At 32.5% G+C, this 19,809-nt stretch overlaps 1 protein-coding gene and 1 long non-coding RNA gene across 2 annotated transcripts in view; one reads left to right on the top strand and one right to left on the bottom strand.

The window, feature by feature from the left end:
* Nucleotides 1-19,809, bottom strand: part of LOC105324846 (stalled ribosome sensor GCN1) — a 173,096-nt gene that overhangs the window by 74,787 nt on the left and 78,500 nt on the right. Inside the window, exons 19-22 of the mRNA XM_034481722.2 lie at nucleotides 7,243-7,367; nucleotides 6,984-7,162; nucleotides 6,371-6,467; nucleotides 6,118-6,237 (exon numbers count right to left, since the gene is read on the bottom strand). Of these exons, the coding sequence (XP_034337613.2) occupies nucleotides 6,118-6,237; nucleotides 6,371-6,467; nucleotides 6,984-7,162; nucleotides 7,243-7,367 (521 nt within the window). The remainder of the gene's footprint in view (nucleotides 1-6,117; nucleotides 6,238-6,370; nucleotides 6,468-6,983; nucleotides 7,163-7,242; nucleotides 7,368-19,809) is intronic.
* On the top strand, nucleotides 15,958-19,321 carry LOC117692762 (uncharacterized). The gene is made up of 4 exons (XR_004604088.2): nucleotides 15,958-16,699; nucleotides 16,945-17,019; nucleotides 17,291-17,425; nucleotides 17,546-19,321. It is a non-coding gene; the product is annotated as an uncharacterized lncRNA (long non-coding RNA).

The raw sequence follows: 19,809 nt of genomic DNA, 5'->3' as shown, positions 1-19,809 counted from the left end.
TATCTTTCTTTTCACACCGCAGTACTCATAAATTCCTATCTTAGCAACTGGTTATACCGAGGCGTTTAGAAAATTTGGAAATACATTAGAGATATTTTTTTTTTGACACTTTAAATAAAAAAGGGAAACTGGGGCTGTCGAAAAGCCCTTACTTTTTGTTGAAGACAAAAAAAGTTCTAGTTATTATTCTTTTTCTCAACAGATTTTCCGTCAGCGATTTTTTGAAAACGGAAAGGATTTCAGAAAAAACTATACAATGGTCTTATAGCATTTTTAAATGTCACCAGTATGTAAGGTTTTGGATTTCCGGTTCCGGTACTTCCGGTTTACACAAGCGGAATAGTAGAAATTAAATGAATCAATATATTGTTTTCATTTTTAAAGGAAATTCGTTGTAATTTTAGAGTTAGATCAACCATGTCGAGTTGTTTAAAAAGTAAACTGGCGGCGAGTTTCTATCTCTTATCAGTTTTGAGATTTTAAGCCTCAAACTTTAGAAAAGGGGGGATGAAAAAATAAAAAACTCAGAAAAGCTTAGGAATGTTCTAAGACGGATATATATTGTTCAAATAAATGTAATTAGGATATATTTCAAGTTTCATTGAATAGTTTTGAGTACTTCCGGTTTTATGAGCCGATGAAAATTGTCTATGGGAGTTTCTATGTTAAATTAAATTCACGCATGTAACGTTTTCTCGAATAATTATCAAGCAAATATTTTTATATTTTGTATTTGCAATAAGGGACCTAATGCGCAGACCGGAAAAGGTCTTAGGAAAAAAATTCTAAAAAATAAGGGATCTGAAGGGGTCAATATTAAATACGGTCCTTTTGCTGTAACTTTTTTATTGTTTTTCCGATTTTCAAAATCTTTTCGGTTTATAGTTCAGAATAAAGAGTACAATTTAAAAAATATGGTCCGAGGGGGCACTTTTTAACTCCTTATAGGGGTTTTAAGGGTCTGAAACTGATAAATTTATCACAATTCAATTTCAAGAGTTATCTCGCTTTGCTCAATAAATAATTAGGATAGATATTGTTTAAATAGACGTAATTAAGATATATTTCAAGTTTCATTGGATGGTATCGAGTACTTCCGGTTTTATGAGCCGATGAAAATTGTCTATGGGAGTTTCTATGTTAAATTGAATTCACGCATGTAACGTTTTCTCAAACAGTTTTCAAGCAAATATTTTTACATTTTGTACTTATAATGTGGGACTAAATGCGCAGACCGAAAAAGGTTTGAGGAAAAAAATTCCGAAAAATAAGGGACCTGAAGGGGTCAGTATTAAAAACAGCCCTTTAGCTATAACTTTTTTATTACCGTAATGTATCGTGTATAATACGCACTCGTGTATAATACGCACCCCCAAAGTTGCCCAAAAAATAGCGAAAAAACAGCAGGTCCTATGTATAACACGCACCCAAAAATGGCGAAATCAACGGCCGCAATTTCCCCCCAAACAATCGATGTTTCATGATAATTTTATAATCCATGCGCAATTTCTTTAATTTTGTGATCGGAACATAGCACAATGATGAAAATCGACGGCCGCCATTTTTCCAAATAACTATCGATGTTTAATGATAATTTTGTAACCCAAGCGCAATTACTGTAATTTAGTGATCGGAACATTGCCCAAGCGATATTAGAGTCAAAGTTCTTACAATTTTACTTAAAAAGGACGGCATGATTTACATGGGCGGTATCAAATATCATTAGACACTTCGTAAAACAGTGGAAAAGTTGAAGATCATCATACGTAGGGAAGAACGGCAACCGAGCTTAAAAGTTATAATGTTTGCAGATATAAACCAAAACAACATCAAAAGATTAATTATAGTCAAACTCATTGATTGTTGTTAAATAAACATTCTGAAGAAACGTATGTATGTCGTATATCGTCATTATCAAGTCGTACAAATGATCGATTTATTTCTAACAGTGTCTATGTAAAACAATAGCGTGTAACTGCATTACTGGATACAAAGTAAACAAGTTTCATCAAATCATAGTAATTGCTAAGCTTTCTGCACTTGAAAACACCCTGTGAAGTCCGACACAAGACAGGTGCATGCTTCTGACACCAGAAATTGTTAAACAAACATTGACCACGCGCCGAGTCAACAGGTGATTGCTTACGTAATGGCGATTACACTGGCGATATTTAAACTTGTTTGATGCAAGAAATAGTGTTGAGAGTGGATAAATATTTCAATACATGGAAATAAAACTAAGAATAAGGTATTTCTGATGCAGTAAATTTGGTATTCACTCGTACAACTTGCATAACGCGCTATATCAGCAGAAAATATACACTCATACAACTTGCATAACACGCTATATCGGCAGTCACGTCTCCCGAGGTAATTAAGAATCACGGCTTGAAAAAATGGGGTAAAATTTTAGTCCTATGTATAACACGCACCCCCCACTTTTGATCAAATTTTGGCTGAAAAAAAGTGCGTGTTATACACGTGACATTACGGTACTCATCTAATTTTCAAACTCTTTTCAGTTATTAGTTAGGAATAAAGAGTACAATTTAAATATCATGGTCCAAAGGGCCACTTTTTGACTCGTTATAGGGGTTTTAAGGGCCTGAAAATGATAACTTTATCACATTTAAAAAAAATTGAAATTCAAGAGTTTTCTCGCTTTGCTCAATGAATGATTAGGATTAGAGCTTTTGGCATACCAAAACAATTGAATCTTAAATGATTACTTTCTTATATATGAATTTTTAGATCTTTTATTTCAGGAAACAAACGATATAGTTGGATAAAAAATTCTGAAGTTGTCTTTCTTTGGGGATTTAATTTCTTAAATGTTAACGTGTGGGTATATGCTCATGATATTTTCCTAATTTTTTATATACAGATTCTGAGAGAAAATATGATAAATTTAAATAAGGGGTTTTAAGGGCTGTCGAAAAGCCCTTCCTTTTTGTTAGAGACAAAAATAGGTCTAGTTGCCATTGTTTACAACAGCGATGTAGAGCAAAATCAATACCGGGTATAAAAAACGCTTTGTAAAAGTCGAACCAATATTGTAAAATCCGTATTATGACGTAGTGCGATACTCGGACTACTTTAAACAAGATAATTTTTTTTTAAACCAGAAGAATAGATACATGTAACTTAACCTCTCTATTCTGTTCATGTTTCAATTTAAGTGAAAAAAATTACTACTTAGTGGATTCGATCCAGCGGCCACAAAATCATAAACACCTACGCGTTACCACTAGGCCACGCATATTACATTTTCGTCAGATGCATTTTCAATATATATTGCTTTATACATGATTGTATTAAAAAAGACACTAACTGAAATATTTGTCTTATTTTCAGTTAGTGGACCACGTTTAACCAAAGCTAATTCAATGAAAAAGTGTACTACAATACCTGTAGAACATAATTTATATCGGATGTTTTTGGTTTATAGTGGTTCAAATAGTCAAATATCCAATTTTTTATCGTATACAAACTACTTTCCTATATATCCCTAACAAAACCTGAATATTTTAATGATGTTGTGTAAGATAATTAAGACTCTTAGAGCATGGTGATTGTGTAAATTGCGTTTCTTTGAATATATTTAAACTAAATATTGTTTAACATGGAAAATGTCTGATGTTTGCAAAAGGCTATATTTGAGGCCAAATGGTATATTAAGTGCGCTATACCTCTTTGCTTAGTTATATAGGGAAAAAAAATCGAGACCCTAAACTCACTTCGAGCGATCGAAGTTCGAGCCATCGAGAGTTACCTGTAATTCAATGTATTATCAGGCATACAGGTATCACTTTTGTACTAATTAAGGCCCATCAATTATTTTCATCTTTTCTCAAAAACAACAAATGGCTACAAACCAAGATGATTATCTGCTGCAATATTTTCTTAAAAATAATGATAATGCAGATATCCTCATAATTATAATGTGTCAGAACTGTTTAAAAGATGTTGTTTTAACTTAATAAATTACTCATTTGAAAACTACCAAAATTGTTGCAATTTAATTCATATAATTCATCAAATGAGAAGGGACCCCACGAAATAGTTATCGTAGATCATCCTTTTGATTTTTCTGTACACAAGTATTTAATGTTTAGTAAGACAATTGTTAAGATCAAGAAACATTTCAGCGTCAGTCTTAACTTATCCAATATGTTTAATTTCATTTTTTTTTAATGTATTCATACATTATATACCGTATTTTTCAGACAATTAGTCGGTATTTTTTTTCTCTGAACCAGAGCACCTGACTTATCGTCTTGTTCGACTTGTCTATAAAGGGTTGAGGTCAGAAAATTGTTAAAAATAGCATTAAAAATCTTGGTTTTAATCATCTTGAGTTGGCTGTGTGATTGAAAATTACGTTGTTGAATTCACTGTTCATCTTTAATAATTATCATTTTCACTCATCTGTTAACACTAAAATACATAATAATAACAGTTATTAAAATATGGTACACTGTCTTTAATCAATTAAAAGTTTTACCGTTCCGTTTTTATAAACACATCATCACATGGTTCCATATATCACTAGTGGGAAGATAACATTGCGCAGTAAAATTGAAACCAAATTTGAATGGAAAAAAATATTGCAGTAGGTCTCGGGAAGGTTTTTTAAGTTTTATTATTTTATTAGTGGAAAGTATAAATAAGAAATATTTTATAGTCAAATTCAATCTTAAAATATGTAATCGGCAATATTCAATACTACTGTTTATACAATAGGCTGACATCTGTTGTGTTAATAATCTTGTCCTAAAGCTGAGATCTTTACGGCAATTTCACTCCGTGTATATAAAGAGGGCCGTTATAAGAGTGATTATATAGTTCATTGATTAATTACTGTCCAATTCTTTGATTATTGTTAAATAAAAATTTTAGGAAACGTATGTATGTCGTATATATTGTCATTTTCAAGTCGCACAAATGATCGGTCTATTTCTAACAGTGTCTATGTAAAACAATAGCATGTAACTGCATTACTGGATACAAAGTAAACAAGTTTCATCAAATCATAGTAATTGCTAAGCTTTCTGCACTTGAGATCCCCCTTTGAAGTCTTGACACTAGACAGGTGCATGCCTCTGACACCGGAAATTGTTAAACAAACATTGACCACGCGCCGAGTCAACAGGTGGCTGGTTACGTAATGGCGAATACACTGGCGATGGCCAGAGTGGATAATTATTTTAATGCATGGGAATAAAATATTTCTGATAAAAGTAAGTTTAGTTTTGCATAACACGCGATATCGGGAATTGTTTAAAATGCAAGCGACTTTGTAGAAGTTGCCAATATTTGAAAATATGATGCGTAAGTATAAAGTGTAATTGTTTAAATGTTAATCATTAATAATAATTGGTAGCAATATCGGGGACATCGTGGCATCATACACTGATAATGTTACTGAAGTTTTATACGCCATTTTGAAGTGATAAGATCAACGCATGATCTGAATCGACGTATCGTAGATTTTTGTTAAAATTTTGGCTAAAAATGAGCAATTTGACTAGTTGTCCGCATCGACGATTCGTCGGGAAAATACCGTATATATGTTTTGTGATTGAGTTAGCCAAGTGACATGCACAATATCAGTTTATGCACTTCTGTGTATTTTGGAGGCATTAGTCCTACCCTATATGACCCAATTACAACATTTTTATTTTGAAAATAAATGTAAACAAATGGCATTAATTTGGCATAGTTATTAACTAATTACAGGTTACCAACTAATTATAATATGAACAAGAAAAGACATATATATCGGTTGTAATTTTCAATGCACGGTATGTGTATGCATCACCGGTATCTATAATCTCTACAGATAAGACAGTCGCGAATGATTAATCATAACAGGGTTTAACTGAGGCTGTGAAAACATCTTTTCAATTACAAAAACATCGTTTTATTGTCTTTGGAGTTTATTTACACAATATGAACTCGGAATACATGGCTCCTTTAAATTCTCTTTCAGAGGAAATTCCGGCGAAGTTACCAATCAAAAATCGATTATCTCAACCAAATTAAGTCACCTCCCCCCTTGTTTGGTCCTTGCTGAAACTCAATTAGAAATTAATTATAAAAGGGGAAAATCCCTACCTTTGTAAGCCTCTTTCTGATTTCAGCCTCCTTTTCCTTCTGAGCTTGCAGCATTTCTTCCTGTTTCTTGGAAAGTTTGATTGGCTCTTTTGGTTTTTTCCCCTTTTTCTTCTCTAACTCCTACAGAACACATTACGTGATACATATTATGTGATTGATAAAAACATCTATTAAACAGTAGCAGTAACACTTAATGAACATAAAATATTAGCTGACAAGTTGAATAATAAGATGGACTAAGTATTAAAAAAACCTTTTTGAGTTCTAGTTCAGCCATTTGATCTTCATACGTGTACAGCTTGTTCTCCCTTTTAATGTTGGCACCAGAGCTGTCAGAAGACTTTTCAAACCTGAAAATAATTCAGGATACAGATGAGAATCATCTCTATAACACTAACAGCACCATAAAACTACATGAACATACATGAAAAAAAATGACAATAACAAACTGTCAACCATCTCAAAAATCCATAAAGCAAAATACAAATTCAAAGCAGAGCAACACGGACCTCTAAAAAGATAGAGGTAGGATCAAGTGCCATGGAGGAGGGAGCATCCTCTGCTGACCGGTCACACCCGCCGTGTGCTCTATGTCGTAATCAGGGATAAAACGGAAAAGTCCGTAGACAATTAGGTGATTAATTATGGTCTAACAATTAGTATGAAAAACGTCAGCCAGCATGCGACCCAGTGGAAGATTGTATTTGCTGACAACGTCGTTGTATTGACCATAGAACTTACGAAAAGATGACTTCAAACGAGACTGTTGATAGTCCTGTTTTATCAACTTGTTTGTCAGTAGCTTGCCTATGTATATCCTCTATATCCCCTATGCCTGTGACAAACAATCCTTAATATTTACTCACTGCTGGATGAGTGACTTGTCGTAGAGCTCTCCCTCGGGACAACAGAACACTCCGTACTCGTTCAGGGTCACCAGTAACAGCTCGCTCTGACCCAGAATACCTGTACTGTAGGCCACAACTCTCCGCAGAACAAGGTCAGCCCCAATCCGTGCAAAAGTGCTCAACGCATTCTGTGTGTTCTGAAACAAAGATCAAAATGGATTTAAAGCCAAACATTGAAAACCACACATAACGAATTCTAAAAAAGAAATTTAATTACCTCATCAAGTTGTTTGTCTATTAGAACACATTCCATGCATCTGTCTGCATTCTTCAACAAAAACTGTCTGGCATCAAGTTTTAACTGATACAGAATATCAGTCCATGCTGAACTGTTTGAAAAAACTGTAATAAAAAACCCAGATATTTTATTGTATAAACATCTAATGTATAAATTTGATTACAATAATCACCTTATATGAAACTTTCTATTTTACCTAATCTATAAACAATTTGAAAATTTTATCTTTTCTCAATAATAAAATATATACCAAAAAAATAATCAATGCCCTGAAGGGCCATAATGGCTAATGGTTTGATAAGACTATATTTACATGTATCGAGTATGATTTCCTCTATTTCTTACGGAAACTTTAGTTTATTTATAGCTCTATAGAAAGTAACTAATTAATTCATAGCTCTATAAAAACTAACAGGACCAATATTAACATGCCTTGTTTATTGATTGGTCGAACTTTAGTGACCGAAACAGACAGGATTGAAATCTAGACGCCTCTTTTATCTTTTGCTTGAAACCACCATTGATTTAAGGAAAATCATGGACTGCATGAAATAATTATGATGATGTCAGACTCAACCAACAACTGAAGTACATTAAAAGTAAATTAATTCAATGATATAAGAAACAAACACGCTTTAAATCAACATGCTCTCAAATATCAGTATACCTTGTATTCCTACGCACTATGAACTGGTACGAAAATGTCATGACGCTACTCTTCTCTTCCCTTCTTTTCATACTTGACTTAAACATGGCACTGTTGCCATTTCAGTGTTTTCCCCAGAAAATTTTTGATGCATGGGGGGGAAGTTTGGCAGAGTTGGTGTGCGGTGCGATGTAACAGCGCCACAACCAGCGCAGCATCACTGCGCGTAAAAATGGTATGACCATATGATAAAATGTACTGCATGTTATTTACAATAATTAATGCATTCTCATGAAATCTACATCAACAAGTATTATTTCATTTTATTTGTAATTCATACATGTATATTTATCCATATTTTTTTTCTGTTTTTTTTCTAGCAAAACTAATAGCATTTTTTTTTTCAAAATCAACTTTTTCAGGAGGCTGACCTTCACAAGCTTTTATAATAAATATAGATTTACAAGGCAGTTCTCACACCTTCTGTTTTTTTTCCCCTTTATAGAGAGATAAATGGGGAGGGGGGGGGGGGGGGGGGGGGGAGAGAGACAGACAGAAGTATGCAATTACAGCAAACTTAATTAAGGTCTTCCGTTTCCAACGGAAGACCTTTCTATTATTGTGCGGGTTAAGATTATTCTTATTTTTCTTTTTTTTTTTTTTCTTCCTAGACGCGAACTTTGAGGCTTCATATCGTGCTCATTTCTGAACGGATTTTGCGCAAATTTTCAGGGCTAATGGACTTTACAAAACACTATCTTCATCAAATCATAAAAGTTAGAATTCCTTTTCCGTTAACGAGTTATTCCCCTTTTAAAAATTTTTAGGGCCTTTGGTTTCCAGACAAAGGCTCCGAGACTATGATAGCAGGGAATGGGAATCCAACGAATTTGAATAACAAAGACATTGAAGTTGTATACATCGGTTTTTGTTTTTGGATTACGTTCCTTATTTAGGAAAAGGTAGGGGGTCAAAAAACAGGATTCCAAAAAGTGCAAAAATTTAGACATATTTTCCTTTATATCTTTTTAACGAAAAATATTTTGTTAAGACATGTAGAATAAAAGTTGTGCAGAATATCAAGGGCTTTCATTTGACACCAATAAAAAAGGGCTGGCCCCTTAAATTAAGGGCCAATAGCCCCTAAAAAATTTTGCTTAATAACTCAAAAACGGTTTGGATTTTGATATGGATGTCGCTGGAAAAGTTGTTTGTTGGGATCTCATAAAGGTCGTAACAATATTATTTTGTAAGTGATTTGTGTAGTATGAGTGTAAAAAGCTTTACATGTTGACATGTACCTGTTTTCATTTGACAAGTTAACGAAAGTCTTTGTGCGTACAACCGGCATAAAGTTGCCGCAGAAAGTATGCTGGTTTATACAGGAGGCATTAATTTATAAGAATTTTTTTTTTTGGAGTACATGCTTTTTTTTTTTAGGAGTTTAAGTCATTGTTGTGAAGTTCTTATAGTGCACAATCATTAAAAACGGCAATTGGAAAACAAAACATTTTTTTTCTTTTCTTTTAAACCACAAAATATGGAATTAAAAAACTCTATGCATTACATTTTATTTATTAACTCCATGCATTTAAAATCTACCTTGAATCAGAGCTGTGTGTGTGTGTGTGTGTGTGTGTGTGTGTACCATTACGTAAGCTCTCCCTCGCCCGCGGCCGAGAAAATCGGTCACCATGCTCGCGGCTGGACTACCTAGCGGTCAGCGGTTATCTAATACACGAGAGTTGCGTCTCTCATATATGAGTTTATTTAGCCGCGAACTCAAGAATTGTTTTAGTTTTGATTACACAAAATCTTTTGTGGATTAAACGATTGGATGTCAAGTAAGAAATAGTTCATTTAATTAATAAAAGCAATGTCATTCTCTAAAGCAATAATAGACATAGATCAATTGTGGGGTTTAAGTTTAAAATATATGACTTCTATTTGATAGAGTAAGGTCATTATATTGCAAACTTTTCAAATCTTCCTTGGTTGTGAGCTGTGCGTTTCTGTGCGTTGTACCTTTACGAAATATATTCTTTGCCCACGACCGAGGAGATCAGCGACGGCTGCATTACTTAGCGGTAAGCGGTTATTTAATACACAAGATTCGCACACCGCAACTTACACTTACATGCATATGAACGTGTTTGAGTTAATATAGCCGTATATACAAGAACTGTTTTAATTTTATGTTATAAAAGTTTGTCCTACTTGTATATATTTAATTAAATATTTGAGTGTAAATGAATATTAATGAACGATATTACTCCAAATCGGAAAAATCGTTAGACATAAACTAATGGTTGGTTTGTTTATGTAAACTACTTTAAAAACTGTACAATTAATGTTTTAAATCAACACCCCCCCCCCCCCCCTCAAATATTAAACATTTAAATGATGATCATCCCTCGCACATGGCTGAGGAGATCCGGCGCGAGTGGATAAGTGATCCGCGGTCGGTTCGTGATCTTCTACATGTACCTTATGACGCGTTTATGTTTCATATTTTGCACGGACACAACTATATTTTATTATGTTTTCAACTATTATATTGGTTTAAGATGAAAAGATAAATTTATTTTACTTGTACAGTTGATTAAGCATTGATTTATACGATAGCGTATAAGGTAGTTTAAAAATCAAATCAAATTATAATCAAAGTTCCATGTTACATGTTTACGGTAGGTGCTAGCACGATAAAGGAATGCCCTGAATTGAGGCATTCGATGATTATTTTAAAAAATATTCACATGAGTTTAAACAACTTTAGATTAGATTCTATCGGTCACATATTAATCACTACTGTAGTTTCATTGTGGAAGCGAACTCATTGCTGCCCCCCCCCCTCCTCCCGCCCCGCTGACAGGTGCTCGCACTGGATTTTTTTTTTAATTGGAGAAAAGATAGCAAGATCTGTCGAAAATCATTTTTGGTGGTTTCTTATGTGTAACATTTTGTTTCACTTTCCCACCCCTTTGTTTATTCGGCCAGTCTGTGTTAATTCAATTGCCGCATGCGACCGAGAATCTTGTGTCGCTTCAGCGCACACAGCTCAGAACATTTATAGGCCCAGGTCATCAATTGTTATGTAATTGAGTAACAGTTGGAAGGGTGATTTTACTACATAAAATAATAAAATCATAATATAATCTATTTTAATTGAGTACCATGCGTATAGATTCCCATAATAATTAATTTTTTTATTACCTTTCTATGTTTACATTTAATTTTGTTCAAATAATTAATAAATTTTCTATCATTTAAATTGTGTGCTTCATCAAATACGTATTCCGATTACCTTGAAGTCATTAATTTTCCATTGGCTTTTGACAAAATAGAGACGCCTGACCATCCAATGAAAACAAATACACAGAGTTTGATTGACAGGTTTAGCCAGGTGCAGGTCTCACCCGATGTCCGAGGTTATGTGTGCTGCTTGTACACAGCCGAATGGTCTCAGTAAGAGTTATCGATGTAAATAAATAATAAAAATACATGCTTATCAAAACATGATCGTGCAAGTTAAAGTTGATTTAGGTTTGTTCCAATAGAAATCATGTTTCGCTAACTGTATTTAATATTTTTTATGTATAGCGAATTTTAATATTGTTTCAGTACTGAAACATCGCATGAAAACGTTAAATATACATGTATTTATCTGTTACTAGTCGTCTTTTAATATATATACCTTTCTTTTGTTTGTTAAAAATTCGCTCAATTTTGTTAAAGTAATGTAAAACACGGGCGCCATTTTGAAACAATTAACTTGTCAGAGAGTTCCGAATGAAATTTGATGAACGTTTCACACGGTTCTCGCACGCTTTGCTCGAAACGATTTACACGCTTTGCCCGAAACGGTTTACATGAAACTCTAAAAGGTTTACACGAAACGTTTCTCGCACGTAGGCCGCACGCTTTTTTGGTGTAGTAGTACGTTTTAGGGTCTGTAAATTTTGTCAGCACGCAATTCTAAACTTGCACATAGTCTTCAAAAATTTAGAAATATTTTAATATAGAAGTTATCTTTGAGAAAGGTTTACGTGTTTTGTAGGCGGGTTCAGTTTAAAAAAGAAATACAATTCCTGACATGAATCATGAATACATACTGTTTATAACAATGCTTGCTACCCGTGAAAATTTAACTCGCCATTAAACATCTCACTTTTTAAAGAATGTTTGAAACGATTACATAAACTCTGCTCGACAAATAGTTTTCCTAAAATATTTTCTTCCTTTCTTTGTTTCAAAACACGTTTTATATACAGGCTTTCAATCACAACACGTTTTTATAACAAAAGCAGAACTGAAAGTATAGTCATTATAATCGTTTGACACCATATAACATATATTTTCAACTCGCAGCAACAACGGAAGACCTACTCGGGGCTTTGCCACGAGCTCTGCTCTAGTTGTTTCAACTTTTTCTGGTAGGTTGATATTTTTTTTTTTAAATGTGGGGTTTACATAAAAGATTCTGTGATATTTTGACACCAAATTTAATTAAAATTAATAACTGCACTATTTCAACATCTACCAAGTAATCTTATGGGACGTATAGTCAATTGATAGCTCTGTAGAAACAGTCAGATTAAAATCTACATGTCCCGTTTATCGATTGGTCGAAATCTATACAGCGTCTGAAACTGACAAGAAACTGACAGGACACATCCTCTTTGTTGATTGATCAAAACCAACAGCGACCTAAGAAAAATCACCGACCGCACAAAATAATCATGATGATGTCAGACTCAAAGTCTCACAGGAGATGATTTGGCTATTTCTTTTAGCTAACGTACTAATGCACATTAACAGTAATTAAGTGAATTTATTAACTTTTCACAATCAATTTATGAATTAGTTAAAAGGAATGTGTTAATATAAACAATAAAATGCTTTCTTTGATGATTCATGCCAGTTATGAAGGTAGCGATCATTGCAGAAAAAATTAACATTTTTTCTGCAATGTCGCTACCTTCATATCCCGAATGAATCACCAAAGAAAGAATTTTATTGATTTAATAACTTAGCAGTCGGTCTCTTTACACGACATGTGCACAAAGTCATTTTCAGAGGTATACAGTACGATGACTCTATATTATAGTCATGTGACATCACTTCCATGTATGACTTGCAATTAGGCCTAACTCTAATTTTTTTTTATTTGAGTACATTTCCTCAAGTTTCCAATATTTTTACAGCAAATAAACAGTTCAATCACAGCACAACCAACCTAACTTCATCGAGTGAACATTGTGCTATTTTAAGATCTTGGAAAATCCCCAACATTCGATAACGGCGGAGATGTCGAAGAAGGCACATTATATTAAAACAAGAACTAATCGCCCCTCTATTTAGGCATATTACCCCGATTTATAAACTCAGTTTCAATATATCTCAATCATAAGCTCAGTCCTTTAACCGTTAACCACGTGTGCCCCCTTGCTGAGATCGATGTTGATCGAAGATAGCAACGCTCTCTGCGGCGGGTGCAAATGTTTTTATGAAGATTGAACGGAATAACGACAATTTTACACAGGGCTCTACATTAACTTTTTTTCCTACTTGTCCATTCGGACAAGTGACCAAGATATTCACTTGTCCGAACTTCAACTTCACTTGTCCAAATATTTTTCAATATTAAAGATCAAATACTGTCAACTTGAAAACTACAGTTCTGTATTACTAAAATAAAGTCATTTATTGATTATTCTTGCCATAATTAATAACTTGACTTCTTAAATGGAAACTTCAAGTGTCTTTCCTAAATGTATTGGTTCCATATAACATTAAACATGATTTGTCAGCTGTAGCTTTGTCATGGCAGATTACAAGAAATTTTAAATTTAGCATCAGGTTTTAAAATACATGTAACTCTTATATTGATTTCTCAGCTGTTTTTTAAACTAAACATGGAAAGTCATCACAGTCTATCAATGATGAATGAAGCCTAAAATAAATTACATTTCCTTCCATAATCCTTAAGTTTATCTTTGTTACCTGTTCTTCCTTTCTTTTTGATAGCATGTGCGTTTGGTACTTTGTAAGAACTAAGATCCACACCTTTACAGTTCAATATTGAAAGTTGTTTGTAATTAGTGAACTTCAATCCCGATCAAGAGTAACTCAATTGCATTTCAATTTGAAGTCGGGATCGAAATTCAAAATAACTAATCGATAAACTTATAACGGGACTACCGATAAACTTATCACAAAACTTTCTTTACTTTTTAAAATGTTGGAGACTTCATTACATAAAAATGAATGCACTTGTCCAGTCGGACAAGTGGCAAGCAATATTCACTTGTCCGTATATTTTTTTAACTGGTACCGGACAAGCGGACAAGCGTTAATGTCGAGCCCTGTTACATCTACTTTTTTTGCAATAAAATATGTATGCATAGCGGGAAGCATGGCGGCATTGTGTGATGCATGGCTGGGGTGGTACCGCTATGCAAAACCGGCCTGGGATAAACACTGCATTTAATATTCATTCGCGTTAGGTTTCGAGTTTATTTAAATTTAACAAAGTTAATTCATAGTAGTTACAATAATGTAAGTGATTATTAACATATGGAAAAAAATAAACTAGCTTAAAGATATTTATTACGAACAACAAACAGTAGACTTTACAACATTTGAATAGAATTATTTTGTGTCGCCCATGTTCAGATTATTGTGAACTCTTTGTCGAAAAGATTATCCGGTAACTAGATGGCGTTAAGCTATAAAAATTGGGAAAGAATGTATTTTTTCATTTTTTAAACCAGTGCAAATTATCTATTGGACAAAGAACAATAGTTTCCTGTTTAACTGAAGCCTAATTATGAAATGAAAATTATGCAAAAACAATAGCATAAAATTACATTAATTCATTTATTTACATTCATCTATTGTTACCCAGCATAGGATGCCCAGTTTTTGGCAATACCTAAAGAGTCAACTTTTTCATAGTTACTCAAGATTACACAAAATTAAACCCATACAAAAAAAAGTTACACTTAGTCATAACTTTTCTGTAACTAAAGTGTAACTTTTTTGTACCTAGATTGGACTTAAACTTTTTGCCCTATAACTAAAATGTACCTACATGGAACTTAGAAATTTCTTAGTATAACTAAAATGTACCTACATTGAACTTAGAAACTTTTCAGTATAACTAAAATGTACCTACATTGAACTTAGAAACTTTTCAGTATAACTAAAATGTACCTACATTGAACTTAGAAAATGTTCAGTATAACTGAAATGTACCTACATTGAACTTAGAAACTTTTCAGTATAACTAAAATGTACCTACATTGAACTTAGTCAATTTGTGAATGTGTTTGGACTTTGTCATTTTTACACTAAAAATTTAAGTGTATCTTATCCAAGAGGTTCAAGTCTAAAGTAGACTTTTATCACAATAAATCTAAAAACCAATATAAAATATCGTTATAACTTTGTTTTTTTTTTTTTTATAAAAATCACGATAAGTGGGGGGGGGGGGGGGGTAGATGTAGGTTGATCACACACTGGGTAGTAAAATCACTAAGATTTGTTTGAAAACAATGACATAACCATTATAACGGGAATCCAGTCCATCAATTGCAACACAAACACCTGTCCAAAATTTTATTGTTTTTATAAGGCAGAAACAGGAAATCACTTTCCGCCTGAACGCACACACATCCCAGGTTAACAGTTAAGGGTGTCTAAAGAGGTCATGATTAGTCGTGCTGTGAGGATGATGTTTGTTTAAGATAAAAAGTTGATGTGTGTGTTTTGACCAGCAGACATTTTTTATTTTGCTCCTGCAAGCATTATTTTGTTATCTGTCTCTTGAACATCATTATATAGACATATTACGATTTCGTTTAAACACTGTTAAATACTAAGGGGTAGCATCAACTTTGTATTATCACTGAAAATTTTTCCAACTTTTCATGGCCTACCCAATGAATAAAGGAATTGAGTAGATTTCTAGAAATTGATTCAGAATTTTCCCACGACATCGAATGCATGCGAAGAAAAGAGGGGAGGGGGCTGGGGAGGGGTGGTAGCATTGTTTGTTATTATGAGATGGGTTCACCATATTTATTCACATATTTGATTAATAGATATGCTGTTAACAAAGAACAGTACTGCTATTTCCATCTGTATGTTTTCCAAGTACTAGCCTATCTCTCATCGTAATTTATAACAGAACATAGCTATAAGGACTGTGTTATAAACTTTGGGAAACATGTTTTATTTAAAAAAGGTGTTATAATTTTTGGTTTTACATATTCATCAATTGTAAAAATGCATTGGTATTTAAATTGATTTAGTTTTTAAAATTCCCTCAAATTATTCAAAATGGCGGCTCTTGAGACCGGAAATGCCCAGTTTTGATGATCGGTTAATAAACTTACAGGTTGTAAGGAAAGAAAATATTACTAAAATTTGTTTCAATTAAATGCTGAATTCTTTAGATAATATTAAGTAAATAATATTGTTTTTTAACCAAAATAAATTTTAAAGATTTATCCCGGTATTAATCGTGGCTGTATCGTGATTGGACAAAATTTCAAACTTTGACTTTCGTGAATTCTGATTGGACAATTGCCATTCCGCCATCAAATTTTGAAATGGGCAAAGAAGACAGGAGTTGTTGTGAAGATTTTCCTGATTTTTTCAAGAAATATGCAGAACCACAGCGTGTTGTATGTAGTAATGAAACTGCAAGCAGTGGTTTCATAAAGATAGACATGCTTAAGACCTGGATGATATGGCTTTAGTTGTGGATGACCATTTCCATTCAGGGTAGGTCTGATGTACAAACAAGTCATTTTAAATAATTTATTTGTGTTTGCTTATCTCAATTTCTATATTATTGCTTTGCACTTAGAAATGAATTACATTTGGAATATTTCTAGAATTCTAATAGGAAGTGCATGATTTTATCATCTATATCAAAGCCTATGCAGCCATGTATATCTAGTGATGTACATTCTATATGTAATCAAATTATGGCCGACTCTTTTAAAAAGAGTATCATTGTATTGCAGAAAAAATCCCAACCAAGTCTAGCTAGCAGACTGTACACCAGATTGAAGATACATCATTAATACAAGATGAAAAAAGTAAGTGTGTGTGTTTATCAAGTAAAGATATACAGATTTTAAATTTTTAACCATAATAATATATATTATGTATATCTTTTAGTAAATGAATTATTGTAAATCTGAGAATATAATGGCAACTGCTGTATCAATGTTGACTTTTTTTTAGAGGGGGGGGTACCAGGTCAACAGAGAATTGAAAAGTTTTACTGATATTTAATAATAATTTATGCTACATATATTGAAAATTGTCAAACAGTATCATGTTTTAAATATTATTGCCTTCTTTTAGATTAATGGAGGACGAGGATAATACTATGAAAGAGATCAGATGCAAGAGCAACCGTTCCCATAGAAATACATGCAGCCATGTAAACAGAAACCAGTTTTCACCTGCCAGGTGCTGGTCACATATATATTCAACTTGGTTTGCTATATAATTTTCTGTTTTAAGTATAAGGTAGTTGTCAAGGATTTTAACAGTTACAATGAAAGTACATGTAGTAAGAAATTGCCATAATGAAACATTCTTTTTTATACATTTTAGGAACAGATTCAAGAAACAGATCCAGTTGTTTGCTGATAAATTACTGCAGGTCAATGGTATCATCTAGAACCAGGACTGTTTTAAAAATCATACTAGTATGTTTGGAACAAAATCATGCTAGTATATGTTAGAAATTTAACCTAAAACATGCTTTATGAAGGTTTTGGTCAAATTTTGGTTTACAAAATGTTTTTCAAATTTTCTATTCAAATTTAGCAAGAACATTAGACACACATGTAATCCCAAATGCTTTTATGTTAGATTATTGCTTTATTTAAAAAACTTGCATATAGGGTCTGTAATGATTTGAGATAATTATGTAAACAATAAAATGCTTTCTTTGGTGACATATGCGGGATATGAATGTAGCGACATTGCAGAAAAAATACATTACCCGCATTAGCGAGTTATGTAAATTTTTTCTGCAATCATTGCTCCCTTCATTACCTGCATGAATCGTCAAAGAAAGCATTATATTGTTTATATTTACATCTTTCTTTTAACAAATTAATAAATTGTTTGTAAAGAGTAAGTTAAATTTACTATATTATTTTCAATGTGCATCAGTACGTTAGCTAAAAGAAACAGCCAAATTGTCTTCAATGGGAATGTGAGTCTGCATTGATATCCTGATTATTTCAGTGATTTTTCTAAGGTCATTGTAGGTTTCGACCAATCGTTAAACAAGGCGTTAACTATAAGTTTCCATAAGAAATGGAGGAAAGCATACTCATTAGATGTAAATATAATTCAGTAAACATATTGATTAACAAAAACATAGACTTGTGTTCTTCTACTCACATGAACAGATATGATTTTAAATTCCTATTCAAGAGCAAAGACAATTTGATGAAAAGTTCATGTCAACATTAGGGACTTTTTTTTCATCAGTATAACACCTGTACATGTACCTGGGGTTTTTTTATCTGAAGTTTATGATACAGATAGATATTTTTTGCCTACATCTGTAATTTTTCTGTGTAACTTTTCTGTACCTAAATGATAACTTTTTTGTACCTACATCTATAACTTTTCTGTACCTAAACAATAACTTTTCTGTAACTTTATGTATAACTTTTCTGTACCTACATCTATAACTTTTCTGTACCTAAATGATAACTTTTCTGTAACTATATGTATAACTTTTCTGTACCTACGTCTATAACTTTTCTGTACCTAAATGATAACTTTTCTGTAACTATACGTATAACTTTTCTGTACCTACATCTATAACTTTTCTGTACCTAAATGATAACTTTTCTGTAACTATATGTATAACTTTTCTGTACCTACGTCTATAACTTTTCTGTACCTAAATGATAACTTTTCTGTAACTATACGTATAACTTTTCTGTACCTAAATGATAACTTTTCTGTAACTATATGTATAACTTTTCTGTACCTACATCTATAACTTTTCTGTACCTAAATGATAACTTTTCTATACCTATATGTATAACTTTTTTGTACCTAAATGATAACTTTTCTGTAACTTTAATTTGTATCTTTTTTGTACCTAAATGATAACTTTATTATAACTTTTTGATAACTTTTTTATACCTATTTATTTTTATGAAAAAAATAAATTGTCAATAGTTACACTCTAGTTATGACTTTTTTGTACTTAAGCAAAAAGTTACAATATAGGTATAACTTTTTGATGCTAATTTGGAACCATAATTGATCAGATGGTTCCAAATTGTGCTAACTTAGTTATGACTTTTTTGTTACTTTTTTAAGGGCTCATAGGTATAACTTTTTAGTGCTTTTTTTGGTATGGGAAGGTGGTTTAAAAATGCTGGATGTCCATAATTTCGTTTCTTCTCTCAAATGCTCATGGATTAAAAGGTTAACTCTCAAACACAAACCATGGATGGATATTTTTTTTTGCAATTAACGGCAAAGATATTACTATGAAAATGTTAGAGTTTGGGGATGATTTTATAAGAAAGATGATTAAACAAAATAATGTTTTTTGGCAAGATGTTTTTCAATCATGGCACCAGGTAGTGAACATGTTAAACAAACAGCCTGGTTATATTAAGAAAAATATTATCAATGTTCCAATATGGCACAACTCTTGTATTACAGTTGCCAATAAATCTTTCTTTAGGCCAGCATTTTTTTATTTTTAGATTTACGAAATATTTTTCAAATTATTTGGTGAGGAGGAGGGAAAAAAAATAAAAATAAAATTGAAAAATTTGAACGTCGAGAAAAAAAATGAAAATAAAACAATTTTTCAACAATATTTTTTTTTATTT

This window comes from Magallana gigas, chromosome 3 (assembly GCF_963853765.1).
Source record: "Magallana gigas chromosome 3, xbMagGiga1.1, whole genome shotgun sequence".
NCBI lineage: Eukaryota > Metazoa > Mollusca > Bivalvia > Ostreida > Ostreidae > Magallana > Magallana gigas.
This window is presented reverse-complemented; position numbering and strand designations above follow the sequence as displayed.